Source organism: Xenopus tropicalis, chromosome 3, assembly GCF_000004195.4.
Source record: "Xenopus tropicalis strain Nigerian chromosome 3, UCB_Xtro_10.0, whole genome shotgun sequence".
Taxonomy (NCBI): domain Eukaryota; kingdom Metazoa; phylum Chordata; class Amphibia; order Anura; family Pipidae; genus Xenopus; species Xenopus tropicalis.
The window spans coordinates 36,486,616-36,514,056 of NC_030679.2; the positions used below are offsets into that span (position 1 = coordinate 36,486,616).

General features: G+C 40.1%; 1 protein-coding gene across 1 annotated transcript in view; it reads right to left on the reverse strand.

Moving 5' to 3' along the window:
* Positions 1 to 27,441, reverse strand: part of pdlim4 (PDZ and LIM domain 4) — a 93,111-nt gene that overhangs the window by 43,393 nt on the left and 22,277 nt on the right. The window contains 1 exon segment of the mRNA NM_203920.1: positions 13,428 to 13,579. Within this exon segment, the coding sequence (NP_989251.1) occupies positions 13,428 to 13,579 (152 nt within the window).

Sequence of the window (27,441 nt, forward strand, 5' to 3'; positions counted from 1 at the left end):
TTATATCTTAGTTGGTATCAAGTATAAGTTACTGTTTTATTATTACAAAAAAGGAAATCATTTATGAAAATTATTTGATTAAAAAAAAGTCTGTAGGAGATCCTATAAATCACAGTTTTCTGAATATAAAAAAAGCTCTGAATTATGGGAAGGCCATCTCCAACAGACCTCATTTTAATCAAATAATTCTATACTCTATCAAGGACTTCTTGAGCAAATACTTTCTACTATTCCAAACCTATACCTGAATATAAGAATACTGTACAGGAATTGGCAACCTGCTGGCCGGCTTCAATAATAGGGGCACTGCTGCCTTATGGGCAAGTGTAGATTCTTGCCTAAGGTAGCAGTGCCCAGTGTTGGACTGGGACCCCAGGGAAACCTTAGACTATAGGCCCACCCTCCAAACTAATTTACCCCCTTTCCTCTATCAACCTCTTTATTCTCCTTGTCTCTCCTTGTCTCTTCATGCTAGCATCTATTCTTCCATCTATTTCTCCCTTTTGTTCCCATTCAGAAATCGGTCATAACCATGACGTAGGCCAAATGTTCAGGAGCAGGAGGGCCCACTGACACATGGGCCCACCGGGAGTTATCCTGGTATCCTGGTGGGCCAGTCCAGCAATGGCAGCGTCCAATGGACTGGGGCGGGCAGCATCAGAACAACTGCCTCGGGTGGCACAGAGGTCAGGATCACCCCTGTACGAGAAATATTATACTTGTACTTGCCGCTGAAAACAAAAATATTTTTGGCTTTGAATAGAAATGTCAAAGGAGGGAAATTACAAAAAAAACCCAACAACATTAAAAAATGCTTTATTTTCACTGATTTGAATTCTTATGCTAAGAAGAAGATTATACCTTGTACTTAATAAAATGCTTAATGGTATTTAGTAGCCTTAAGGTGTGGTGCTTCACATTATCAAAAGGCACCTTAACCAACAAATCCCAGGCTCCATATCTGCACGATAATATGTGTAATGTCTGTAATACATTACATTACAAATAACAATTCCACCCAACGATGGTGTTGTGTTTTCAGTATTAGAGAAAGGTAATGGTACAGCAATATAAAAGAGGCATTATATAGTGCAAGGATGTCTTTTCTACAGGAATATAAAAGAGGCATTATATAGTGCAAGGATGTCTTTTCGATTTCAGCCTTAAGTTGTAGTATTTAAAGGACAATGGCACGTGGGATGATTTTACCCCCTCAATCACACCCACTATGCCACTTGCCTTGCTCTTGTGAGCACTGTGCAGGCAGTTGTCGCTTGGGAACACAAATAGGCAAATTTTACTGAAACCTTCTTGGATTAACAAATGTTAATAAACCTGTTGGTTAGGATTTGGCAACTAATGCAAAAGCTGAAGAAGATAACGTATGAAGCCTAGAACTATTGCACTGTATAACAGTATATACAGTAAACCAGAGCAATCCTTAGAGGCTCCTACTCTTTGCTTCTCTGTTACATCCCGGATGTCACTTTGTCTATTAATGTTTTGTTTGTTGTCATGACATCTCCACTTATAGAGGAAACTTTTCAAAGTCAATGTTGAGAATTAAGACATTGGTTTACGTGTCTTGTGTTATATTTACACTTCATTTAGGGCTGCAGGTTTCCTTTCAGCCAGCCTGACTTCTTGTTTAGTCTTTTCAGAGACTGATGGACCCATTTAGGAAGTGAAAACATTAAGCTAAAGTTGTATGCATCGTTGCTTATTCACTTTATATTTATTGTAGCTGAGATTTTACCTATAGCTCCCTTGCAACAACCATTTGTAGAACAGGAGACGTAGAACAGGAATGTAGAACAGGAATACTGTCACAGATGCATTACAGTGAATGAGTTTGGGAGTCCTGCACCCGTTCTGAATTATGAAAAGGGAACACGCCTCCCATGATATGCATCTATCAAGCAACCCAATTAATGTTTTCTAGAACTAGACAGCAGAACTTGACAGAAGAGGAGAAAACCAAAAACGTAAAGAAGCTGAAATCCAATAAAAATGAAAACCGGTTGCGTTGGCTGGAAAAATACTAACATTCATTAGTCGTTAGTCAGATGTTATCCCTTTAATGAGATTTCCAAATAGGATGTTGGGGTATCGTTTGTGTAAAAATTATGTGATGGTTGATCTTCCCAACATAAATGATCAGCACAAAAAGGCAAAATGTTCCACTTTAAAAGTCCATCTGTGCAATATTTTAAATTAAGAAAAAGTATTTTTCTTCCATTGAGTGTACTGTCTGCTTCCCGATGTGTAAAATGTGCGGCAAAGCCTGTACTCAGACCTCCGACATGAGCAGCAGGAAGCTTCTTTACTTGCTAAATTCCTTTAATGAGAAACGAATCTGGAAATATTTTTCAGTGAAATTGTATCCTCAGCCTCTGCGTGACTTGCTTGTTTGTTTGCTGTCGGAAAGCTAAATGGGTATTACTGCAATCATAGGTATTCATGTCACCACCCCCACGCAATTACTGTTTCAAGAAACAGCCCATGTTTTGTTGTGAAAAGATGATATATGTTTCCTACCTTAGATTAAATATAGGAAGCTAAACAGAAGACCTTTTTAATGCTGATACTCTCCCATCACCACCTTTCAGGTCATGGCTCATAGCCCAGCAGACTCTTACAGCAGAATCCTGCATTGAAATCAGTTTTTCAAAAACACAAACAGAAATTTCACATGGGGCTAGCCATATTCTTAATTACAGGGGTTAGGGGTACACTGAAACAAAAGGAATGTGGATACTGATTGATGCTCATGATAAATATATAAATGTCTGATCAGTTTAGAAACATTGAATATCCTTCCCTTAAAGTGATACTGACACCAGAAATTAAACCTTTTTTTATAACATTGTCATAACATTGCCTTTGCATGCTATTTATAATTTTGCCATAAAAGTATTTGTCCAAGCTTTTACATTCCCTATCTGATCCCCCATGTTCCTCTATGAGGGGGCTGCCATATTTGTCCAGCAGGGGGCCGTTAGCATTAGAAGCTGTAACTGTCAGGCTGAGAAGGGACAGTCAGGTTGGCAAAACAGTCAGGTTTTGGGATTTCAAGTAACAATTACTTACAAAAGCAAACCTAGCAGCAAAAAATAATCAACATGACCTATAGGCAACTTTTTATGTAGATTCATATTTTGAAAAGTTGTTTTTTCGTGTCAGTATCACTTTAACAGATGGGTCATTAGGGAGCGGTTGAAAGTTTGGAAGGAAGGGGAGAGTCTGGTGGGCCAAGGCAGAGAGTTCCAGAGACGGGCAGAAACCCGGGAAAAGCCTTGCAGTTGGGAATGGGATGAAGTTATTAGAGAAAAAGAGAGACAAAGGTTAGAGGCAGAACATAGGTAGGTTGTGTGAGGGAGTGTATTTTGAGATTAGAGCTGAGATATAGGGAGGGGCTTCATTAGTAAGGGCCTTATATGTAAGAGTTAGTAATTTGAATTTGATTCTAGAGGAGATTGGAAGCCAGTGAAGAAATATGCATAGGGGAGTGACAGATGTGGAACGGTGAGATAGATGAATGAGTCTGGCAGCAGCATTTAGAACAGATTGGAGTTGTGAAAGGCGATGTGTTTGGATGCCAGTAGATATCAGAATAGCACTCAATAGTAAGAAATCCAAGTCTGGCTTGGGACTCCTCCAGTTACACGGGAGTAGGAGAAACAATATTTTATCCGAATCAGCTCTAATGTGTAGCGCTGGCTCCTTCTGAACCCTCAGAATCAGGCTCAAAGCTGATGGCTGCCTACACACCAATATTACAACAACAAAAAAAATACATTTGTTGCTTCAAGAATAAAATTTTAAATGGTAGAGTGAATTATCTGCTATGTAAAAAGTGTAATTTAGAAATAAAAAGTACGCCATAAAAATCATCCCTTTAAAATTAATTTCTTAACATGTATTAATCATTATTATGATTCATTTTATTATGTTTGCTTGTCACATTGCACGTGAAACACATTGGATGTAAGTTCGACCGAAATGAAGTTCCATACGGCAATTGTCCATAAATGTGCATAATCCATTACCTAGTTCATGAAATGGGTTCTTAATATAATACTTAGGAGGCAACATTTGTTTTACAAATTTTGTTATGAACACAAATGTCATCTCTGAAAACTTTTGGGATACCTAAGGGGATTATGGGCATTATAGTTTTGTTATAGACCAGGAAACTATTCCAGGATTGACAATTCCATTATTCCATTATAGTGAAATAATTTGAATTCTTTGCTGCAAGGACTTTCCACACTAATCACATTTTTTATAGTGCGCTCAACGCAACCAATCCAAACCTAGTTCTGATATACTCTGTCGAACATTTACACGTTTTATTAACTGCACTATCATTATGATGTGATGGTTAACTGGTTAGTATAGGGCTGTCCAACTTAGGACCTTCCAAATGTTTTGGAATTACATCTTCAGGCATATATTTAGTAGTGCTAGAGACTACAGACAGTCATTTCAAAGGCCACAGGTTGGACACCCCTAAATTAGTGGATCAAGCACTCACTGTGCATAACCTTATCTCCATCTTCCTTTTCTTACCATATTATCGCAGTATTATGATTTGTCAGTAATTACAACAACCCCTAATATGGGATATTATTAACAGCTCATATAAAGTTTTTAATAGCCACATATTTCAACACAGTAACACGGACCTAAACACCACCACCCTTAGTTGAGGTATAATGAGACATTTTTAGCAGCAAGTTTCTCATAAAACTTGATTAAGTAGAACATTGTAGATATATGGACACGGACCTAAACACCACCACCCTTAGTTGAGGTATAATGAGACATTTTTAGCAGCAAGTTTCTCATAAAACTTGATTAAGTAGAACATTGTAGATATATGGAGAGACTGACCCTGCATCAGCTAAGAGGTTCAGGGACAAGTTTACAACGTTTGAGAAGTTATTCTGTATTTGTGATTTAAACTGTCGGTTACGCTTCACTGAAAACCGATATGTTTTAAATTTGCTGATGCCTGTAAAATCTCAAGCACTGTGCTGACTGGGACAAAGCACAACATGAAAGCTTTTATTGGCTGCTTGGAGTTCTATTCACAGCACGGTAAAAAAGTCTTATAATGAGAACATCAGGGCCTCCACTTGGTGCCAAAAAATGTCCAAGCTTCCAACGCTTTGCTGCACAGAAACTAAATGCTAAATGGTTTCGCAAAACCCATTTTGTATATTATCATTCATCTAATGAGAAATGCTGCCCAGAACCTTATGACTACGGATGCAAATAAGCGAACTGTGGGGGCTAGATATTTTTAAATGTTTTTGTGGGTCAGTAATGTAAGTGGACTGAATGGAGTGAATGGATGTGGCTGCCACACAGTTAAACCTTACTGTTGTGCAGGCACACAACGGTAATCAAAAGGTGGAAAGCAGCGGGTAACACTTCTGCCCTGCAATGCTGGGATCCAATGCCTTGCTCTCCTTGTGTCTGCTTGGGTCTTCTTCCAGACTTTAAAAACATATGGGCAGGTTAATTGGCTCCTAATAAAACTGGCCCTCCTGTGTGTACATGTGATTGGGACCTTAGAGGTTGCCATCCACAGGTAAGATTTGCTTGTTTGGCAAGATCCCCAAATGAGCGGAGAGGAGATAACTCGAACACCTGGTCCTAGGGCCAAATGATCAAATTACACATATAGGAACCGTCAGAGCGACGGAAAAATTGAACCTGCCTAATTGACAACTGATATCAGTCAGGGAGGCCCATCAGGGCTCCCTTTACAGGGGCAGATTGTGACATAACAAACTGTATAAGTTGGATGAAACTATTATATATTTCTGTTTATGCTGAAATGTACCCCCTGCCCCCCTCCTACCTGTTGTAGCAAATGCATTGTGTAGGTTAATCTCATCTAGGTGTGTATTGTGTGTAGCCAGCCGGCTCTGTCTGGCCCTCCCCATGTAATTGCCCCTATTGTGAGGGCACACAAAGCCAGACCCCATAGTGACACAATACACATAGTTACCCCTTGTGAGAGCAGTGCTCTGTCTAGTAAATGCAAAAGACTGAACTGGGCATGCTCCCTAGGGGGCTTCCCATAGGCCCAGTGGGATTAGCTATGATTGGCCCCTCTGGAAGCTGCCTTTGGGTTGGCAGAAGGAGCCAAATCCTGTTTTGGTTTTACGACAGGGGCTGCTCCCTTTCTGGCTACAAAGGTGGCTGCCAAGAGTTCCAAGCAGCCTTTTGTCTGGGGTGTAACCTTAGCTACGGCAGGACCCCCTCCCCTGTGTTCCCCTGGAATCTACCTTAGCTGCGGCAAGAAGATTCCCCCCAACTGTGTGTATTTCCCTACTCCCTAAGGAACAGGCTGGCTACCACCTACTGGCTTATGGGAACCTGCTGATGGCTACTTGCCATTTCTCCAATAAACGCCTCATCCTGTGATACCAACTGTTTGCTCTTTGGGTCCTGCCCTATGTCTGGGAACTCACGGCCCTGAGGTTGTGACACAGATAAACTGCCAAATTGGTCTGAAGGACTTTGGCATCTTATATCTGCCTGCGTATGGCCAGATTAAGCTCTGCAGGGGTAGGAACTGATGTGAATAATGTATAATCTTTGGTGCTGCATCAGTGTGTCAATGCTATATAAATAACAGATAATAAATAATAAGTTTCTCCAGTTCTAGTAGCCAATATCAAAATATTGGTAGATGACATTTAGGGTGAAGATACACGGAGCTACTAGTAGCAGCTACTTGTCACAGCTACAAAAATTGACAATGCTGATCACTGTCTCTACGAATGTTTTAGCAGATACAATTCTCAGTATTGCCCATGGCAGGGTATTATCTGGCGTTTAGTAGCCATGACCAGTAGCTTCTACTAAGTAGCTTTGTGTGTCTTTGCCCTTACTGGTCTGAGGTTGCTCTGGGTTAGTAAACCTGAAGCAAATGTTGCGGTTGTTGTTAAATTGCCCCCATGATGCCTCTGTCCTCTTGAGGGTGCCTTTGGGTACAGGGATGGTGAAGAGGTCTGATGAATATGCAGGTGCCTTATTAAATGAGTAGTCTGTCTGTAGATCACTCTGCAGGGTCCCAAACATTTTGTGGATGCCCTTACAGACAGAGGAAAAGAGCAACCTATCTACAGCCCAGTACTGCTTTCTGTGTCCCCTTCTATGCCTCTGTGCATCAGGTTCTGCCTGTGATCTGTCATGGGGGGACCTGTTACCTGAATAAATATTTCCAAATTCTTTTGTGTTGTGCTAGTCAGGCAAAATAAACATTACTTACAACGGAGGGACCAATGGCGGGTAGCTGGATGAAGAGCCGGGTAAGTGCGGGCAAGGCCCCTCTGATGTTTTTTTTTTGCAGGGAGCCTGGCGTCAGGTTGTTACACTAGCTTATTAGGTCCTTGCCCCTCTATAATGCATAAACACCACAAGCCTTTGTGTTGGCTGTAGACGGACTAACGCAGGGGTAGGGAACCTATGGCTCGGGAGCCAGATGTGGCTCTTTTGATGGCTGCATCTGGCTCGCTGCCAAATCTTTAATAAAAAAAAAAATAACGGGAGGCATGGCCTACGCTCGGCGGATAGAAGAATTGTTCTAAGCCTTAGAAAACATCTTCTATCCACCGAGCACAGGCCACTCCCTCCTCGGCATAGCATCCGCATCCTTGGCACCCACCCTACCTTGTCCCTGCACTTGGGGGATAGAAGACGTGTTCTAAGGCTTAGAATATGTCTTCTATCCGCCGAGCGCAGGCCACGCCCTCCTCCGCATCGCATCCGCATCTGGAATCCTTGGCACCCACCCTACCTTGCCCCTGCGCTCGGCGGATCCTTAGAATGTCTTCTATCCGCTGAGCGCAGGCCACGCCCTCCTCCGCATCGCATCCGCATCTGGCATCCTTGGCACCCACCCTACCTTGCCCCTGCGCTCGGCGGATAGAAGACGTGTTCTAAGCCTTAGAATATGTCTTCTATCCACCGAGCGCAGGCCATGCCCTCCTCTGCATCGCATCCGGCATCCTTGGGACCCACCCTCCCTTGCCCCGCAGCATCCGCGGCCAAACATATTGTATGGCTCTCACAGAATTACATTTTAAAATATGTGGTGTTTATGGCTCTCTCAGCCAAAAAGGTTCCCGACCCCTGGACTAACGTATCAACAGAATAAAATCCCTTACTGACTAGTAATGCCAACTCCTCGCTGTCTACACAGTACAGTACCTCCTTGTCTTAATAGCATATTTACAGTGCTACTTTATCCTGTTTTTGACAGCATGAACTGGGAGTGTTCTTTGTTGCTCTGTTTGTGGCATTAATGTGACTGACATTGCTGAGAATATGACAGAATCATTACTGTAGGTCATGAGAGATCATGGGAGTGGAGCCTATCACAGCTATGAACTGGATATGTGCCCAGTTGGTAAATGCAGTGCTGGAAAAACACAAATTCTGCGAATCAGTAATAAAAAATGAAAGTGTCAAAAGAAAGATATTATTCTATTTAGGAAAATGCTGAACGGCCCTTTAAAAGCTTTAGAAGTCCATTCAGTGTACAGTAGGTTAAGTACAAACATTTGTAAACCCATGTTAAATTAAAAAAACGTATGGGGATTATGTAATATAAGGTGCAGTTATGGGCCTATTCACCTATAGCAACCAATCAGCAGGTAGCATTTACTGGTCACCTGCTTGAAAGCAAACACCTTATTGCTTGCTATGGGTCACTAAATCTGGGCAAACACTGCACCTTTAATTACACAAGGAACAGTTCAATTTAGCAAATTTCCAAACATATGCAGGATTACAATGGATTTTGCATTTCATGTTAAAGAAATGTGGGAAAGTGTATGTTTCATTAGGTTTATCATCCATATAAGATAAATGAGCAATGTAAACTGTAAACTAATAAGTCACCTACTAAAATCACCTACTAAATCTCAGTTTTGTTTTTTTAGGTGATCACCTGACAGGCAATTTTATTTTAAGGCTATAAGAGGGCTGTTTCAAGTATGGGTATGAGACCCATTATCCAGAATGCTTGGGAGGGGTCTTTCCGTAATTTGGATTTCTTACCTTGGATTTCTTATCTTAAGTCAACTAAAGATTATTATGGGCCGTGGCAGCTGGGGAGATTAGTTGCCCGCGACAAATCTCCCTTGTCGCGGGCAGCTAATCTCCCGGATATGCCATCACACCAGCTTGAATGTAAATCGCTGGTGGGATGGCATATGCGGTGCCGCGATTTCCCGAAATGCCTTGAGAAGCCACGGCCCTTAAACATTAAATAAACCCAATAGGAGTGTTTTGCTTCCAATAAGGATTAATTATATCTTAGTTGGGATCAAGTACAAGGTATTGTTTTATTATTACAGAGAAAAAGGAACATTTCTGGATAATGGGTTTCCGGATAAGGGGTCCAATACCTGTACTTTAAAATGAAGAGAGATGGTTAACTTGGCATTTAATCAGGGGTCCTTTCAAAGTGAATGAGATTACAATGTTCTTGTAGCTAAAATGAAGAGATTTTTATGGTTCTATGGACTGTCAGCAACCAACCAGTTATTAATATGTTCTTTCTATCTATACATATCTTTGAGTAAAAAACATGTTTGTTACATAGAAACACAACTACATATAATATATATATTATGTTTTTCCTCCAAGATAAAGAAGTCTTTTGTCAAAAGGCCAGAACTCCCTTCCAGTTCTATTTGCTGCGTAGATGGAACATTTTAAAGCAATTAGGCTAATTGCTTTAATATGGTAAGTGGTGTAAAGGGGGATGGTTCACTTGTTGAATCATGTGAGCTGAACAAACCTTTATTCATGGATGACAATGTTAATGTCTGTCAGTATATATTGCTTGTTTATGAAAAATCAAATTAGGCATAGAGGATTATTTGTACATGTTCTATTGCTCTTTATGTTAAGTTCCAAAATAGATGCATAGCAAACTGTAAGGTTCATAAAAAGTAACTACAGAATCACCCAGAAGTACAATCAATGAGTGTTCAACAAGTCAAATTGATTCTTTGGATATAATGCTGAAGTTGAACAAAGTGTCTGCAAGAATGTTGACTGGTAACCTAATGGAAACATCAGCTTTCACCATGAAACTTATAGTTTTCACCACATAGGTCCTGTGAGAGCACCTCTTTAATATATATTCCTTCAGAGCAGTCGGACACACATCCACAACCTAGAATACTGAGGATTTCTACATGAGTGCTTAAACAAATAAATAGGGAAAACAGACTGTTTAAAAAGTTAAATCTAATTTTGTCTATGAATTTTACAGAAAACATATTATTCTTGGTTATTAATCTGTATTTGTATTTGATACATCATAAAAAGAAAACCCTGTCAGCTTTGTTTTTAAGCCTTCCTATTGATCATTAATGCCAGAAGTCTAAAAAACCTTTACAAAAGTTAGGTTTTAAAGGCAAGCTGCTCTCGTAGGAAAGAATATGGATATGCCATTAAAAAGCTGCCCATGAATTTCAGATAGGAGAGCGTATAACCCGCCCTTGGTCCATGTCTTTGGGAAACTGCACTAAAGGCCGCAGTGTAGATGGTCCATATTTTGCCTAATTCCACAAAGTGTAGAAAACATCTCAAGAAAGACAAAGGCTGTGCTGAAAAACAGGGTGGGGAACCAGTCATGACCAAGAACTAAAATGGGCAGTGTGGTTATATAAAACAACATCACTCCAACTTGCAGAACAGCAGTACAGAGTGACTGAAGTTTATTAGAACACAAGTTACATGGCTGGGGACACTTGGGAGAATATGTCTAGCCCCACATCAAATTTAAAAATTAAATATACAAAAAATCTGTATGTTCTTGACAGAATCCCTTTAAAATGCATGAAAAAAGTTGCATTACACATATATGTATGATACAATATAAGTTCCCATAGGCAAGGTGTATGGCTGCTAAAAGGGCACTAAATAAAGAGAAAGACATAGTGAAAAAGAAAAGGAATCAACCTGTCAAACTCGCAGAATACAAAAGTCATTGCCTAGCACTATGGTAAACAAAAAATAACACATAAATAGATTCCCATTAAAAAGAAATTTCTCTCATATCATGCCAGGTTGCTTGGCTAAACAAACAGCATCATAGATCTGAAGTTCTCTGTATAATTAGCCTTAGAGGCAGAGCTGAGATCTGAAAAAGAAGCAATAGACCATGAAAGACAGAGAGCTTATATATCACACATAAACAGCTCTACTCTACATGTATAATATATTCACATACTCACTCATTAGTAACATTTCAAAAAGTTCAGTACAGTTCTAGAAAGCAGTAATACTACGCTATGTTGGCTCTTTTACTAACATGGATAAACGTAGGTACTCACACCTCCAGCATGGCACCCACATGTTTCTCCCGTTTTCCTAGCTTGGCCAGTTCTATACTCATGGTATAAGACTGAGAGATGCAAAGTAAACCTGCAGTGCCAGTACACATGTGCTCATGATGAAATGATTAACCCAATATTTAGAGTACTATCACATCACATACAGGATACAGCACAGTATTGACAACCATTGTGACTTGTAAGTAAACAAAATAGATGCAACTATCATTTCAGTGAAAAATTAGAAACGGCAGCCATGCTTTTCAGGCTCAGTGATAAGTAAGTGTAAATACTAACACCAATCCTCAAGCATGGTACTATAAGCATACTTGCCAAGTTTCTAAACCAACTGGCCTTGACATCTTAAAGTTATTAAACCATATTAAGAGTGCATTATGCCATCAACAGTATATGAAAGGGCCCTATTAGGTCACACCAAATGTTACCTTAATTTTGCAATCAGTCTGTAACCTCCCATTTGATTATCCAAACCCCCAGTTAACAATTTTAACTGGTGGGTCTTGTGTTTGTGAAAACCTTTAATACATTTACCCCAAAATCATTCTTGTTTCCTGATATGGCGCAATAAACACTAAGACAACACTGATTATTAGGTGTGTGCTGGGCTTCTTTTTTAATGCTTATTTTGTTTACTGAACTGGAAAGTTACACCACTGCTGAAAATAGTTGGCTATAGTGCTTGGAGTGCTCCAAAATTATATACCCTAAAAAACTATTCAAAAAGCCAAAGCACTGCTGTCCAGTTAGACTACAACTCTCAGTATTCTACCATAATCTTAGAATAGTAGTGCTAGAGAGCTGTGCTGGAGATCCTTGCAGCAATGGAATACAAAAAGTAATAAAACATGAGATTATCCAGATCAAGATACAAGACCAAGGTTTCTTGGTTTGGTCTTATCTGAAGTTAGTTTCAATCATTATTGGTAATGTTCTTTATTTGCATTTATCGTCCTTGTTACAGACAGACGTCATAAGATCCCAGGTCTGAGTTTTGAAAACATTATCGCCATCACTTATGGCTTGTACCACTTTTGAGTCTGAGGTCAAAACATAGCAAAATATTCCCATCCATGAATCAAGAGACATACTGTAGGAGCTGATGTATCTGTGAATCAAGAGACATATCAACACTAGAAGAATGGAAAAGTTATTGTACAACAGGAATGCCTTCCTTACCTTTTCATTCGCTCTTTGCATTGGCAGTGCATGTTCTAAATTTAGCCACTTGTATAACAACACTGATTATCTACATACAGGAAGTTCTCTATAATTTACAGCAGTAACCAGCAGTTATACACATTTAATCCTAACTATACTGGATTTATCGGAACTCCTTTTTTAAGAATTTCTCTTGCTCTGTCTGTATTTTGTTTAAGCCTCTCGAGAGAAACCAGTAATTTAGCGAACTGCTTTCCACTCAATCTCTATCATTTATATAATGACAACCAGCCCTCATTATCTTTGTCCTGGAATGTTTCTCGGTGGGAAGTATTCATTAATTCTGTTTCTATTATCCTTGTTCTCTTCACTCATCTCCCGGTGGATGAAATGTATTAGTTTGCTACTACCATTTACCTTGCTTGTGACACTAATGTATTTCAGCAAAGCATTAAGTGCTCCTCAAAACAATTCCCTGCCAAAATAGCCACTGCCGTTTTAAGAAGAAGAAGATGTCCTCCTCAAAAAGCCCTGGAAAAAGCCATGCATACTGCACAGGGTAAAAGGTCCAATGCATCTTCCTTAACATTGCAAGTTAGGTAACAAAAAATAACAAATTCCCTATTTAAAAAGTGGTAGGTTCTAATGGTTACAAAGTGGATGGCATCTGTAATTTTAGATAGCTTAGGAGGTGGTGCCCAATTGCCCATTATTACCTGTTAAGGCAATTGCCTGAAACTGCTAGCCAATTAAATGAAAGAGAGTAAATCGCACAGTAACAAAACCAGTCCCCATTGTCTGGCTTTGTGCAGAAAGAGCACAGCAGCACAAAGCACAACGATACCTGTGAAATTTCTCACAAAAGACACCGACCTGTTTATGGAAAGCATCAGTTGATCTGTGCAGGCCTTAATCTTGTTTTGAGCAACTAGGTGATTCATGTTCTCCGTGTTCTCCCCATTGATTTCCAGGATAACATCTCCTGGATACAGGTTAGCCAATTCCGCCTTGCTCCCAGGGTTAATCTGTACAGGAAAAAGAACAATAGGTGAGTGGTGTAAAAAGCAGATGAAGACAGGAACAATGAAAACATATGTAGCCATTTTCCTGGCCAATAACAGTTGGACTTATTAAACACATTATACCTTAAGCCTTTACATTTAAACACAAGGGGCCCTAATGTGGTTTTCATTGAAAAATGCTGTTTAGCTGAAAAATGCCTATAAATTTTTTTTCTCTGAAGAAATCTCAAGGATCTAAATTTGGACTCTTATAAGGCAGCAATAAAACTTAGAATGAACAAAGATTTATATTAATGTTCACATTGTGCTGGAGCCAGTTATGTATTCATTTACCATGGCTCTATGCAGGAAAGAACGAAGTAACAGTGCACTAACAATAATATATCAGATGGTGTTAAGGGAAAACAAGTACAAACCAAGGAATGGCACTGTGCCATAGGACTTCATGATATAACCTTGTAACCCTGTATTCTATTAAAGGTACTGGCACTGGTGCTTGTGTAGATACTATGTTGACTAATTGGCTAATAGTAGAAGCCCAGACCCACACATAAAGCTCAGTCCATTTGGAGGACATGTATGGTGATTCTTTGAAGCTTACTATACATACTACAGTTTGATAGGAAGTTCAGGACCAAGTGAGATCCTGTTTCCAAAGCAAGAGAATATACATAATCATACTGTAGGACCTATTTACCATAACTTGATGAGAACATTCACAAAAATGCTTGGAAAAAGTTCTAAGAACATACATTTAGCTGCTAATTAAAGGAATGCAAAGCTTTAGCTGATAGTTATATAGTTGACCTTCCATGGAAATTAGAGGGAAAGAAGAAATTAGAGGGAATATTGCTTGTAACATATTCGTAAGTTAGCATGTCCCCTCCTCCCCTAGCAGCGCCCTTCCTACAAAGGAAAACAACCCTAACTTTGACAGTCTTTCCTTATAGTTGAATTGTTCCATTCCTTTTACTAGTTTAGTTGCAGTCTCTGCACTCAAAGAGGCTAAATTATATTTTCATCCCTACAGTCAATGCCCTTTTTATGCAAGACAGTACTTTATTTGCTTTAGTAGTCGCTGCCTGACATTGCCTACTGTTGCACATTCTGTTGTCCACATTGACTTCTAACCCCCATATGTAATAAAAGGCACTAAGGAGCAGTAACCCATAGCAACCAAGTTTGTTTTTAAACAGGTGACCAGTAAATGCTACATGCTGATTGGTTGCTATGAGTTACTGCTCCCTGGGCTGACTTAGAGCCTTTTATTACATAACCCCCTACATGCTTTTCAACTAAGGAGGCCCCCAACAGAATTCCAATTAGTGTATAACTAGCAGTAATGTTATTTTTGCCAAAGTCATTCATATTAATGGGGTTTGCTACAATCCACCACCAATCTGGAATACTTTCCAGAGAATTAAATGAATAAATAAATAAAGAAGATTCAAGTCAGGATTGATCCCAGCACTAGGCATATGACTTTTCTGGAGTGGGTCATGTGTACAATACGACATACCATAAACACTATGTTATTATTTTGTTCTCTTACCCCCGAGCTTGGTTTTTTGCTTTTTTTACCCTAGGCAGTAGGCACCCAAGTAACCTTTAACAGCACCCAAGTCACAGAACAACATAAGACATACAACAACATATCATGAAGTGCTATGGCACAGTGCCATTCCTTGGTTTGTACTTGTTTTCCCTTAACACCATCTGATATATTATTGTTAGTGCACTGTTATGCAAGTCACAAAACAACATAAGCATTCAGGATAATTCTAAAGAATTGCCAAGAATGGTAAAATAACATTTCTAGGCAGTTGATTCTTAATAAAACCCCTTTAAGTTTTGAAAATAGAATAGATCAGCTTTGCTTTTCAATGCTAATGTGCTTCTGACATACTTGTTTTTCTGTAGACAGAAGAAAAACAGCATGAGTGTGCATAAACCTCCCACATACACATACCCTGCAGAAAATAGATGAAAATAGAAGAAAACATAGCAGAAAGCAGGCCAAGGGAAACACAGAGGCATTGTGTTTATTTTAATTCCTTGAAAGCAACAAATCTCTTTTGGGAATTTCAAGCGGCTGTGCCACTTACTTGGGTACTGCCCAAGAAGCAGCAAAGTAATTAGGCTATTTTAGTGATCTGTTCCCAGAACACATACAAAGAGAAACAAAGACAAATGCAGGCAAACTATTCGGCAAGTCAGCAATGGGTAAGCTACTGGACTGTCACACTGGACAGGGAATTTCACTTAATAGCTCTGTGCTTCATGTATTGGCTCTATGGCAAAAGACTTACAAATTCTTGAATGATTATGCACATGCTGGGTTGTAAATTCACTCCATATTCTGTAAGATATATTTTGCTATTATAGAGCAGAAATCTTCAAATATTCAGTGTTTATAACTGAAGCTGCATTTTGACAGGTATGATGGGTGTCCATATTTGAATAAAGAATCTGCAATATTTGGAATTTGGCACAAACATCTGAGCCTTCAGAAGGGCAGACTGAACAGTAAATTAGAGTTTCCCTCCCAACTCTTTTATAAGTACCATACATAATGTAGTGTTCCTGATGAAAAATAACCAATATGGCAGGCAATTTGAAATATGTGTGGTAGTTACCATGTGTTTTGCATAAAAGAAATATGGGTAGGGATAAAACCTGTAAGTCACTGATGGATAGGGGCACCACTGTGGTTATTTAAATAATCCCCAGGATTCGGGTAATTCCCTTTGCAGTAAAACACTGAGACACTGGCTGCTGCCACTCAGAATTCGAAGACTCTCTGCAGTCATGCGCCCCCATATATCTGCCAGATTTACACTCCAAACAGGAGGGTGGTGATTTATGAGCTATTATGAAACATTTACACAGACTAAACTAAATGCTATCTACTTTTATGCAACATGATTAATACCATTACTGCCTCTGTAAGCCTTCTGTAGAACATCATGCTTCAACACAGATTGCTATTAAAGCCCCTGCCCCGTTAAAAATAAGAGTTAGCAAGAGAATTCAGATGCTAAAATTGGGCTTAATTACAGAAAATCAATGTCCACATTCAACCTATGTGTGAATAAACACAAGGAACTTTGGGAACTAATCCCAAAGAGCTCCAAGAAAATCCTAGAGGCTGATCAGATTCCCAACTACAAACTGGTTTTGCCCTACTTGGGGCTTATTAATACAGGGCAGGGTTTTAAGATCAGCTAAGGTAGAGCCAGGGGTGTGGATACACAGACAAATCAAAAGGGTTGAGGAGACCACCTAATACATAAGCAAATAAACACAAGGAATTCTGGAAGCTAATCCCAAAGAAAAACTGTAAAGATATCTCCATTTAGAATGTGGATTGTTACCCATTTACATCCAGTCTATAAGAGGGGACTATAGCATTGCACTTTATATACGGTTTAATTTCTCACAGCTGTGATGACATTGATTAATAGTGGTTGTGGGTTGGTGAGATTATGCCTAAAAAAAACATATTAGGCTAATTCTCGGCAAGCTGATAAACCGCTTGATGTGAATACACCCCACTACTGTAACTATAGCCTACTTTGTGCCTGCACCCAAATGAATGAAATACGCTTGGGTACAGGCACATGTAGCCGATATCCACCAAAAAATGCGACTTCACATCTTTGGCAGATATCGGCTGCATGTTCCTGCACCCGAGCATATTACATTCATTCAGGTGCAGGCACAGGAAGGAGCGTATGGCGCTATTTTCGGCTGATTTACTAATCCACGAATCCGAATGAGAAAAATTTGGATTGGAAAACGAACATTTTGCGACTTTTTCGTATTTTTTGCGTTTTTTTCGTCGCCGTTATGACTTTTTCGTAAATTGTCGCGACTTTTTCGTAACCTTTACGACTTGCGCGAATTGTCGCGACTTTTTCATAGCCATTATGACTTTCGTGAATTGTCGCGACTTTTTCATAGCCATTATGACTTTCGTGAATTGTCGCGACTTTTTCATAGCCATTATGACTTTCGTGAATTGTCGCAACTTTTTCATAGCCATTATGACTTTCGTGAATTGTCGCGACTTTTTCATAGCCATTCTGACTTTCTTGAATTGTCGCGACTTTTTCGTATTGAGCGCTCTAAAAATTGCGACAATTCGTGAAAAAGTCGCAAAATACCGATCATTACGAAAAAAACGCATTCGGACGCTTTTCGGACGTTCGTGGATTCGTAAATGTGCCCCTAAGTGTGGCATCAGCCTTATTCACTGCACAGTGAAATATTATTCACTGCACAGTAAAATATACTTGACAAACTTGGAGACACATGGCAAAAGGAGTTTGGACACCTGCCTGTCCAGCATCTCACTCCCAATTTATCTTTATTAATAAGGCATTGGTCCTACCCTTTGCTGCACTCCCTTTGCTTTAATGCATTTTCCACACTAGCAGTCAGATTTAGCAAAATGAGTAATTACAGCCCAACACTTAAAGCAGGGGTCGGGAACCTTTTTGGCTGAAAGAGCCATAAACACCACATATTTTAAAATGTAATTCTGTGAGAGCCATACAATATGTTTGGCCGCGGATGCTGCGGGGCAAGGGAGGGTGGGTCCCAAGGATGCCGGATGGGAGGGTGGGTCCCAAGGATGCCGGATGCGATGCAGAGGAGGGCATGGCCTGCGCTCGGTGGATAGAAGACATATTCTAACGCTTAGAACACGTCTTCTATCCGCCGAGCGCAGGGGCAAGGTAGGGTGGGTGCCAAGGATTCCAGATGCGGATGCGATGCGGAGGAGGGCGTGGCCTGCGCTCGGCGGATAGAAGACATATTCTAAGGCTCAGAACACGTCTTCTATCCGCCGAGCGCAGGGGCAAGGTAGGGTGGGTGCCAAGGATTCCAGATGCGGATGCGATGCGGAGGAGGGCGTGGCCTGCGCTCAGCGGATAGAAGACATATTCTAAGCCTTAGAACACGTCTTCTATCCCCCAAGTGCAGGGACAAGGTAGGGTGGGTGCCAAGGATGCGGATGCTATGCCGAGGAGGGCGTGGCCTGTGCTCGGTGGATAGAAGATGTTTTCTAAGGCTTAGAACAATTCTTCTATCCGCCGAGCGTAGGCCACGCCTCCCGTTATTTTTTTTTTTATTAAAGATTTGGCAGCGAGCCAGATGCAGCCATCAAAAGAGCCACATCTGGCTCCCGAGCCATAGGTTCCCTACCCCTGACTTAAAGATTCACCCACTTTCTGTTCATTCCTATGGAATCAATGAGAGAACTTTAACTTTCACCTATTTTTAAATACACTTTTAAAAATCCCATAGGAATGAATAGAAAGTGGGTAAAATTTCCTTTGGTGAGCTCTAATCTCTAATTTTTATATATTTTGTCCTGTAGTGCTGGAACTTCACTGGAGGGATTCATCCACAAAATTGTTATAAAGTTTGGTTCTGATGTTTGCTGATCAGGATTGGATTGCATTTCTGCTCCAATAAATCCCACAATGTGCAAATTGGTGTTTGAAAGCCAGTCAAGTAACAAACATCTCAGTTTTGTGCAATGGGGTAGTATCACAAGGCCTTCCCAAAAATGTTAGGATAAACTATGGGCCATAGGCCAGATTATGAAAAACAACCCTAGACTATTATTCCTCATCCACCAAACACAGTTGGCTTCCAGGCAGGTAATGTATTTCTGGCATCTGCTAAAGCCAGACTCGTCCATCGTACAGAAAGATGATGTAGCCCAATTCATTACTTCAGAGAATATGTTTCCACTACTCCAACAGTGCCAGCTCTTGGTATGACACGTTGGTATGACACAGATGTAGGCTTGGGTGTGGCTGAATACCCATGGAAACCTATACTGTTTAGCCTATAACAGCGCTATAATAAAAGTAACTGAGCTCTTCAGCGTGACCCACTCTACTGCCAATGTTTGTTGCTGGAGATTACATGGTTGTGTGCTTTATTATATGCAGCGTCAGCAATGCTTTCTTTTGCACTCACTCTGCTAATTAGTCTTAATAATCTTACAGTGCTGTAAACTACGAGTTTTAGACTGTTATGGATAGAATACTCTGGTATAAAATAGCTAGAATGATAGCCATAAATCAGAGAATTTAAATGTTGGAACAGAAAGGAAGCTAAAACTTAATAGTTTTAGCTTCCTTTCTGTTCCAACATTTACATTCTCTGATTTATGGCTATCATTCTAACTATTTTATACCAGAGTATTCTATCCATAACAGTCTAAAACTGGTGGAAAAAAATCCACTATGCAAGAAAGTTAAAAGTTAACTATTACTTTTCCAAAATTTATGTAAATCTGTGTTTCATAAAACTATGCAAAAATAAAACAGATATGCCTCCCCGTCTTATAAAGATATGGAAAAAAAATCACTGCACAATACTCAATTTTAACTAACACTTAGGTCATTCAGAAACAACAAAAGTTTTATAAGTCTACTTAGATTCTCGTAATCTTATCATGGCTGTTAAGTAATGCGGCTTTGATCTTCATGGCTAATTCTGAAAACAGAGTTTGCACAGTGTGTGATAAGGTGAGGTTTATTATTTCTTCTTCAGAAAAGCTGCCAGGGGCCAATACGGATGGGTGCAGAGCTTAATTTCATCTCCTAAGATGGCACATTTTTATGGGGTGAGATCCTGAAGCTGCACACTTGCCAACACATTAACCATTGTTCAAAACCCTTACTGGTCATAGGCAGCATTCTAGTGAGATGACAATATCTACCTTCTAATATCATTCATACCCAATTATGCGCATCTATTCTGCTCTACATAAACTGCTTTTGTATGATGCTAAAATTGCTTTATAAGTGACAGGCTGAAAAGCTGGTTACAGCACTGCAAGATGCAAATGCTGTGCTAATAAGCTTTGGCTTAAGATGGTGCGTGTATGGCAGCTTGACGTGCCGAACAATATCGCAAAAGGCTGCGAATATTGGTCGACTCGCCGATCAGCCAGGTTAAAAGATTTTGATCGGGCGCCATTGAAGGTGCTGTGATCCCGTTCTTTTGCTTCCCAGAGCACAGACCCTGGGTATCAGGTAAGTAAATACAATCACTGGGGGTGCATAACTTTTGGCACCTTCCTGTGATTGTTGACTTGCCTTTGCCTTTAAGGGCTCTGGAACACGGGGAGATTAGTCGCCCGCGACAAATCTCCCTGTTCGCGGGCGACTAATCTCCCCGAATTGCCATCCCACCGGCGACAATGTAAGTCACCGGTGGGATGGCACACGCTGCACAGACGATTTCGGCAAATCACCGACATTGCCTCGTGAGGCATTTTCGGCGATTTGCCGAAATCGCGCCGCCCTGTGTGCCATCCCACCGGCGACTTACATTGTCGCCGGTGGGATGGCAACTGATGGCAACTCGGGGAGATTAGTCGCCCGCGAACAGGGAGATTTGTCGCGGGCGACTAATCTCCCCGTGTGCCAGAGCCCTAAACTTCTTTTCAATAAGCCTTATCTTTTACTATTTATAAAGCCTCATGAATGCTAAATTTATTTCTGGTTATTCAAGATTATATATGATTGTGCACCATATTTCTCAAACATCATATAATAAATACATTTAATAAATAATTACTTTGCTGACATCATGAGAATGGTCAGTTTCAATGTGCCATACAACATGTTTACTTTATGAAAGTAAAGGACAGTTAACTTTTTTGTTCTTAAACATGAATATTGCCTTAATAGGTAACAGAGAAATGCCGTGGCACTAGAAAAATAATTCATGTCAGCACCGGTGATTTCATGTGTCATAATAATTACAAAGCGTGACTTTAACTTTGCAGTCAGTTCCAGCTTAGTTGCAACTTTCACTCTGCACAGCCCACTCATCTTCTGCCCAATTAGATATAATAAGTGGCAAATTACAGGGAAGTAATGTTCTGGCAAAATGATCAAAAGAGGCTTGTTATTATCCTGCACTAGGGAAAATTACAGCTATGTGAATAACGTTATCTTTGTCCTTCTCAACAATACAGTTTCATTGCTGTTCTGCATGTGTGTATCAATAAGCAATTAAACCTGTGGCAGTGCCAGGCATCCTGCTTTGGGCCTGTTGACATGAACAAGTAGGTGGCCCCCACTATAGCCCCATCACTAAAACACACACACATTTCTTGAGAGTAGATGACTTGTGGATGCAAAAGGTTTACAAACCCAATCTGCCGTCTTGTGTCCTAAACAAATAGGGTGTTTGCAGGGCTGCTTTTAAGCACTAGAAGGTCATATGATCCAATTGGTGGGCCCCATCAGCAACCCCTTACCCAACACAAGCAAATTTCTGGCAGCATTTATAATAACAAGTGGATGACACTCAAAGCAAGGCAATAACCTACTTCTTTTGCAAACAAGGAAATCAAGGTGCCAGAGTTAATACTGATCCCCCAATATAGAGTTGGACAACAACAAAAAATAAAGGTGGCCATACACTGCCAGATCAAGGTTGATCTGGTCCAGTTTTGGCCAACCATGTATAAGGTGGCCATACACTGACAGAGGTCACCAAACTAACAGATCTTTCCCTGATCATCTGATCAGTCCTTGCACCAATGACATTTTCAAACCTGTCCAATCAACATCTGGACAATTTTTAACCTAATATTGGGTTGACCAATTGGGGGGCCCCATACAAAGGGCCGATAAGCTGCCAACTTGGTCTGTCAGCAGCTTTTACCAGCCCATGTTCGGCCTTTAGGGCCAAATAGGGTTGATCCAAAATAAAAAAAAATTGAAACTTACCAAGAAAAAAACCCTGATAACAGCACAGCTATACCTCTCAGTCTAAGAAGCTATTCTTGTATTTACAACTTTATATAATGTATATAACATTAAGAGCAGCAGCCTGAAAACACAGTCCAAGAGTTGCATTAGGAGGAGATTAGGAAAATAACACGAACCACAGACCACTAAATCAAGTCCATAGTGTATGTCGTAACATGAATCATATTTTCCAACTAGTTTCCTGTTCTTAATTATCTGTCTTTCCAAAAAAAGTAATTCATCTAGTCTCACGTTTTTCCTATATCAGTTTTCCCTCTATTTGCTTCTAAACACAAGTAAAGAGACTAATGACAGAATGTTTTGGCTGAAATAAATTTCTTTCCCATTCACATGAAGTGAAATAAGTTTATCTTCACAATATGGAAGCCAATTTATATCTGAGATGAGAAAGAGATGACAAACTTTTACTCAAAAAATATTGAGTTCCCCATCTAACTACCTAGCTTAGTTATTACCATGTACAGGAATTATTTCAATCTGCGAACAGAAAGCAACAAGTATACTACAGCTTGGGACACCTTGTGCAGCACACAGCTGTGTCCGGCTGATTCTCAGTTTCCTTACCAGCTGGCAATTCCCTTACTAAGAATTACAGCTCCAGGAGCCATTCACGGTTTGATTGGCATGTATTTGTAGCTCCTTGTCAGATATCCACAGAGAGCTGCTCTCTTTTTTGCCAGCACTCTAGAAAACCAAGCACTACAAGGAGAGAGTGGAGAAACTGTTATTATGTGACGTTGCTGCATTGTGTGTGGGAAGACGCATTACATATGGCAGGAAAGCAAAACTCAGCCTAAAGAACCTAAGGGAATGAGATTAGAAAAAAGGTAACATTGGGGTAAAGGGAAGAGAAGAGGAGCAGGGGATAATGAGTGAGGAGCAAGAGTGAGAAAGAAGAGAGCAACATATGGCATGGAAAAAAGATACAATTGTAAAAGGAAATGGGAGAGAGAAACATAAAGTGTAAAAATGAGTAAGAGGGAGAAAAAATGGTATTCAAGGAAGAATGGGAAAATAGGTGGAGGGGTAGAAAGGCGAAGTGGGGGATACAAAATTAAATGGAAAAATGCAAAAGATCTACAAGGAGACCAGAGTTAGCAGAACAAGGGAAGGACAACGGCAAAAAAGGGAATAAAAAGAAGAAGGTTAAAGAAACACTTTAGAACAGAAATGTTTGGAATAAGGATACAAAGGCAAATGGGGGAGAAGTGAAAAGGAGGAGAGAAATTGAGGACAGTGAGTTAGAAACTAGAAAAAAGACAGAAGGCAAGGTTTATCTAATCATAAACCAAACAAAGAATTTGGTTGGGAAGTTGGATGACCCAACACTTTCTGCAGAAAACCTAAACAATGATATTTCTGCAGGGACTCAATAAATAATAGGGTCCATCTCATGGGTCTGGAGTCAAAAACAGGTGAAGGTGTTGTATGGTATGGCAGAAAAAAGCCCTCTCTGCCTGTAAAGTTGGACAGCACTAGTTTAAATAATAAAGCATCTGTGGATATGCTATGATTTTGATTTATGTTCTTTTGAAATCAGGGATGTGCTATTGATGTTCTCCTGGCTGAGAGCTGTGTAATTTGGCAGTAGTTTGCAGAAAAATTATCTGAAGCAAGTAAGCAGTGTATGCACTGGGCTCCTCAAGCTTGGGTGATCCAGAGAGGAGTGTATGGGCAAATGCCTCTCAACATAGATTCCTTTAAGGTAAATATATTCTAAGGTAGTGGTTTACCAGTCACAGAGCTAGACTTATAAACACATACTACAGTGTTCTTGTAAAATCACCATACACAGAAATCTTGTTCATACGTTTTGTGGTGCCTATTACTGTTATTTTGTGCAAAGGTGTCCTGTACTTTACACCTGCCATTTTACGTAGTTTTGTATTAGAAAGAATTCCCTTTGCCAACTCTGTCCATGTGTGGTATTTTTTGTGCCTAAAAGTCACACGCAACAGCAGTGTAATTACTATATTGGAGAAGGGGGCCTGTGTGGGATCATGTGATCTGCAGTATGGTTTTAGCTCTGCTGACCTGCTACCTTTGCCCGCTTGGTATTAAAGCTGCTCCTGATGCCACCAGCCATGGCAAGAGCATACACGGACAGGGGCTTGGCTATAAGTTCTGCCAAGACCCGGACTGAAATTGAAAATAGGTTCAGGCATTTCATGCGCACAGAGGCCCAAACAGTCTCCCACAGGCCCAATAAATACAGCAGCCCCACAGGTTGCCAGTCGAGGCATGGTCCTGTCTGCCTTATGCAAGTTGTTTACCATTAACATAGGCACTCATGTACTAATTTAGCATACAGCAAGTGGTGCACAAAACATTTTTTTGTGGCTTGCAGTAGGCACAACGGCATTGGAATTCTGAGCAGAAGGAAAAATCAGGAGAAATCTTAACTAGTAGCAATTTAACCAAATAAAAAGCACAGCTTCTGCTTTTCTCTTAACAGTCTTGTGACCTATTGAAATATGCAGCTTTCTTTTCCAATTTATCATGAGTTTCACTTCTGCGTATTTGTAAGCACTACAACTACAGAGACACCCTTCCAGCATTAATAAAGCAAAGAATCCTGACACTAGTACATTATTTTCACACACTTTTCATTATTTCAATGTTTAGGAAAAATTTAGCTGTGTATGATATTATAATTTTGCTGTCAGCGAACTGTCAACTCTACTGATTTGCACCGAATTTCAGAATAACACAGATGCAAAATAATCATGACTTATATATACTATATAAATAACCAGACAATAATAATAATGTGCTATTCTCAAACATAAACATTTATGAAATGTGGTTTCACAGCTTCTTTATTTGGTTAGGATTAAAGGAATTAACTGCATAAACCAAAGTAAGAGTTATCTTTGCTCAGTCACTACAATTTATTAGCACTCCAATGCTATATGTGGAACTGCCAAAAAATAAATCACACAAAGTTTAGCTGTCTAAAACCTAAAACATAGTTCAACATTACTGCTCACACAGAACTCATCAGACTTTTATCCTATTTTATTCTAATTTCCAAATTCATCTATGAATATATTTTATCAGTTCTTTTGCTACCTCTGTGGGAAAAAACATTAGAACTTCATCAGCAATGTGTGTTTAACAGAAGAACTTCTAGCAATGCCAAGCCTTTAGGCTATCAAGAGGTCACACTGAATAGCTGTTATGGATAAAAAAGCAGGAATTTGAAAGGAAGCTCACTTGGTGAAACAGGCAGGAATATACTCACAGTCGGATAGTGTGGTATCTGAAGAGTAAAGGTGGCCATACACGGGGCGATTGTAGCTGCCAATATTGGTCCCTTGGACTGATTCAGCAGCTTATCGGCCCGTGTAGGGGCAGGAACGAGGGGCATGCCCGACCGATATCTGGCCTGAAATTGGGCAGATATCGATCGGGCAGGTTAAAAGATTTAGTAGGATCGGGGACCGCATTGGCTCGTTGATGTGGTCCCCGAACCGACTGCCCCATTGCCGCCATTATAATTTGATTGTTTGGCCCCAGGGCCAAACGATCTAATTAGCCTACACGTTCCCCAATATCGCCCACCCGTAGGTGGGGATATCGGGTGAAGATCCGCTCACTTGGCGACCTCACCAAATTAACGTTTCTTCACGTGTATGGGCACCTTTAACAAGATCATAGACTAGATTGAGCATGGGTCAAGGCAGGCTGCAATCAAAACAGTCAGGAACAGGTAGAAATTCAGAGACCATATTATCAGGAAATATAAATCACCCAGGAAAGACAGACCTCCCAGTGGGCATGAACCCATGTCTGTGGCAGTTGTTTTTCATTTGGCAAAGTTTAGGACCAGAAACACAGGGGACAGTGCAGCACATAAAAAAGACTACAAACTTACTTCCCTTCTAAATCAGAAGAAAGCACTGGAGCACCTATCTACAGTGTGGAGTAATCTTATAAGAAGCAGCCTTCATGGAAGAGTTGTAAAAGAAAAATTACTATTCCTCTAAAGTGGAAACAGAGCCAAATGGACAACACAAATACTGGGGTGAAGAAAAATGGCAGCTCTATCAGAAAACAGGGAAACAACTGATCAGTCCCATTCTGCAGCATTGCAGTGACCCCAAACAAACTGGCAAAATTCTAAAGAACTATGAAGAATAAAAAATCAAGCAAGAGATGGTATGGCTTCCAGAAAACACTAATCTCAACATCATCAAGCCAGACTGGTGTTACTAGAGACAGATGTAAGACAATCATTATCTGCAGAGGAACATTTCCCAGTTCTCCAGTATACCTGGAACAGCCTTACAGTACAGTACTGTGTAAATGTTTAAGGAACTTATGAAAAATGCTGTAAAGTGGGAATTCTCATAATCATATGAATGTATTTTTACTGCATTTTCTAGGCAGTTTCTTGATTAATAAAAAAAACATTTAAAAAACAAAAACATTCACAACATTTCTCTAAAGTACCTATAGGTGGCCATACACTGTAAGATCTGCTTGTTTGGCGAGCAGATCTACTGATATGCCCACCTAAGGTGGGCAACATAGAGCTAATTTGGTCGTTTGACCCTAGGGCCAAATGATCTAATTAAACCAGTGGGCATAAGCGCATGTCGGACTGAGGACCACATCAACCATTCAATGTGGTCCCTGATACTACGGAAAATCAAACCTGCCAGATCTCGGTCGGGTAGGCCTCTTGGGGTGACCATACATGGGCAGATAAGCTGCCAAATCAGTCAAAAGGTCCCAAATCGGTAGCTAAAATCTGCCTGTGTATGTTCACCTTAAGACTTTTATGCAGTACTGTATGCAGAGTAATTGCTTGCAAGGGCCCCATTTTTTTCTTCACCAAAGATCACGTTCACGTTGACTGTTGACTTGTGGAAACAACTGCATTTGGTTATACCATGTCCAAATGCACAAAGAACAACTACACAAACAAACATTATTCTTTAAATATAAGATAACAATGCTATCTTATAACTGAATTAGCTTACAGATACAAAAATAAATTAAAATGCTCTTTCTATATAATATCAGAGTATATGTCCCTAATTTTATTTA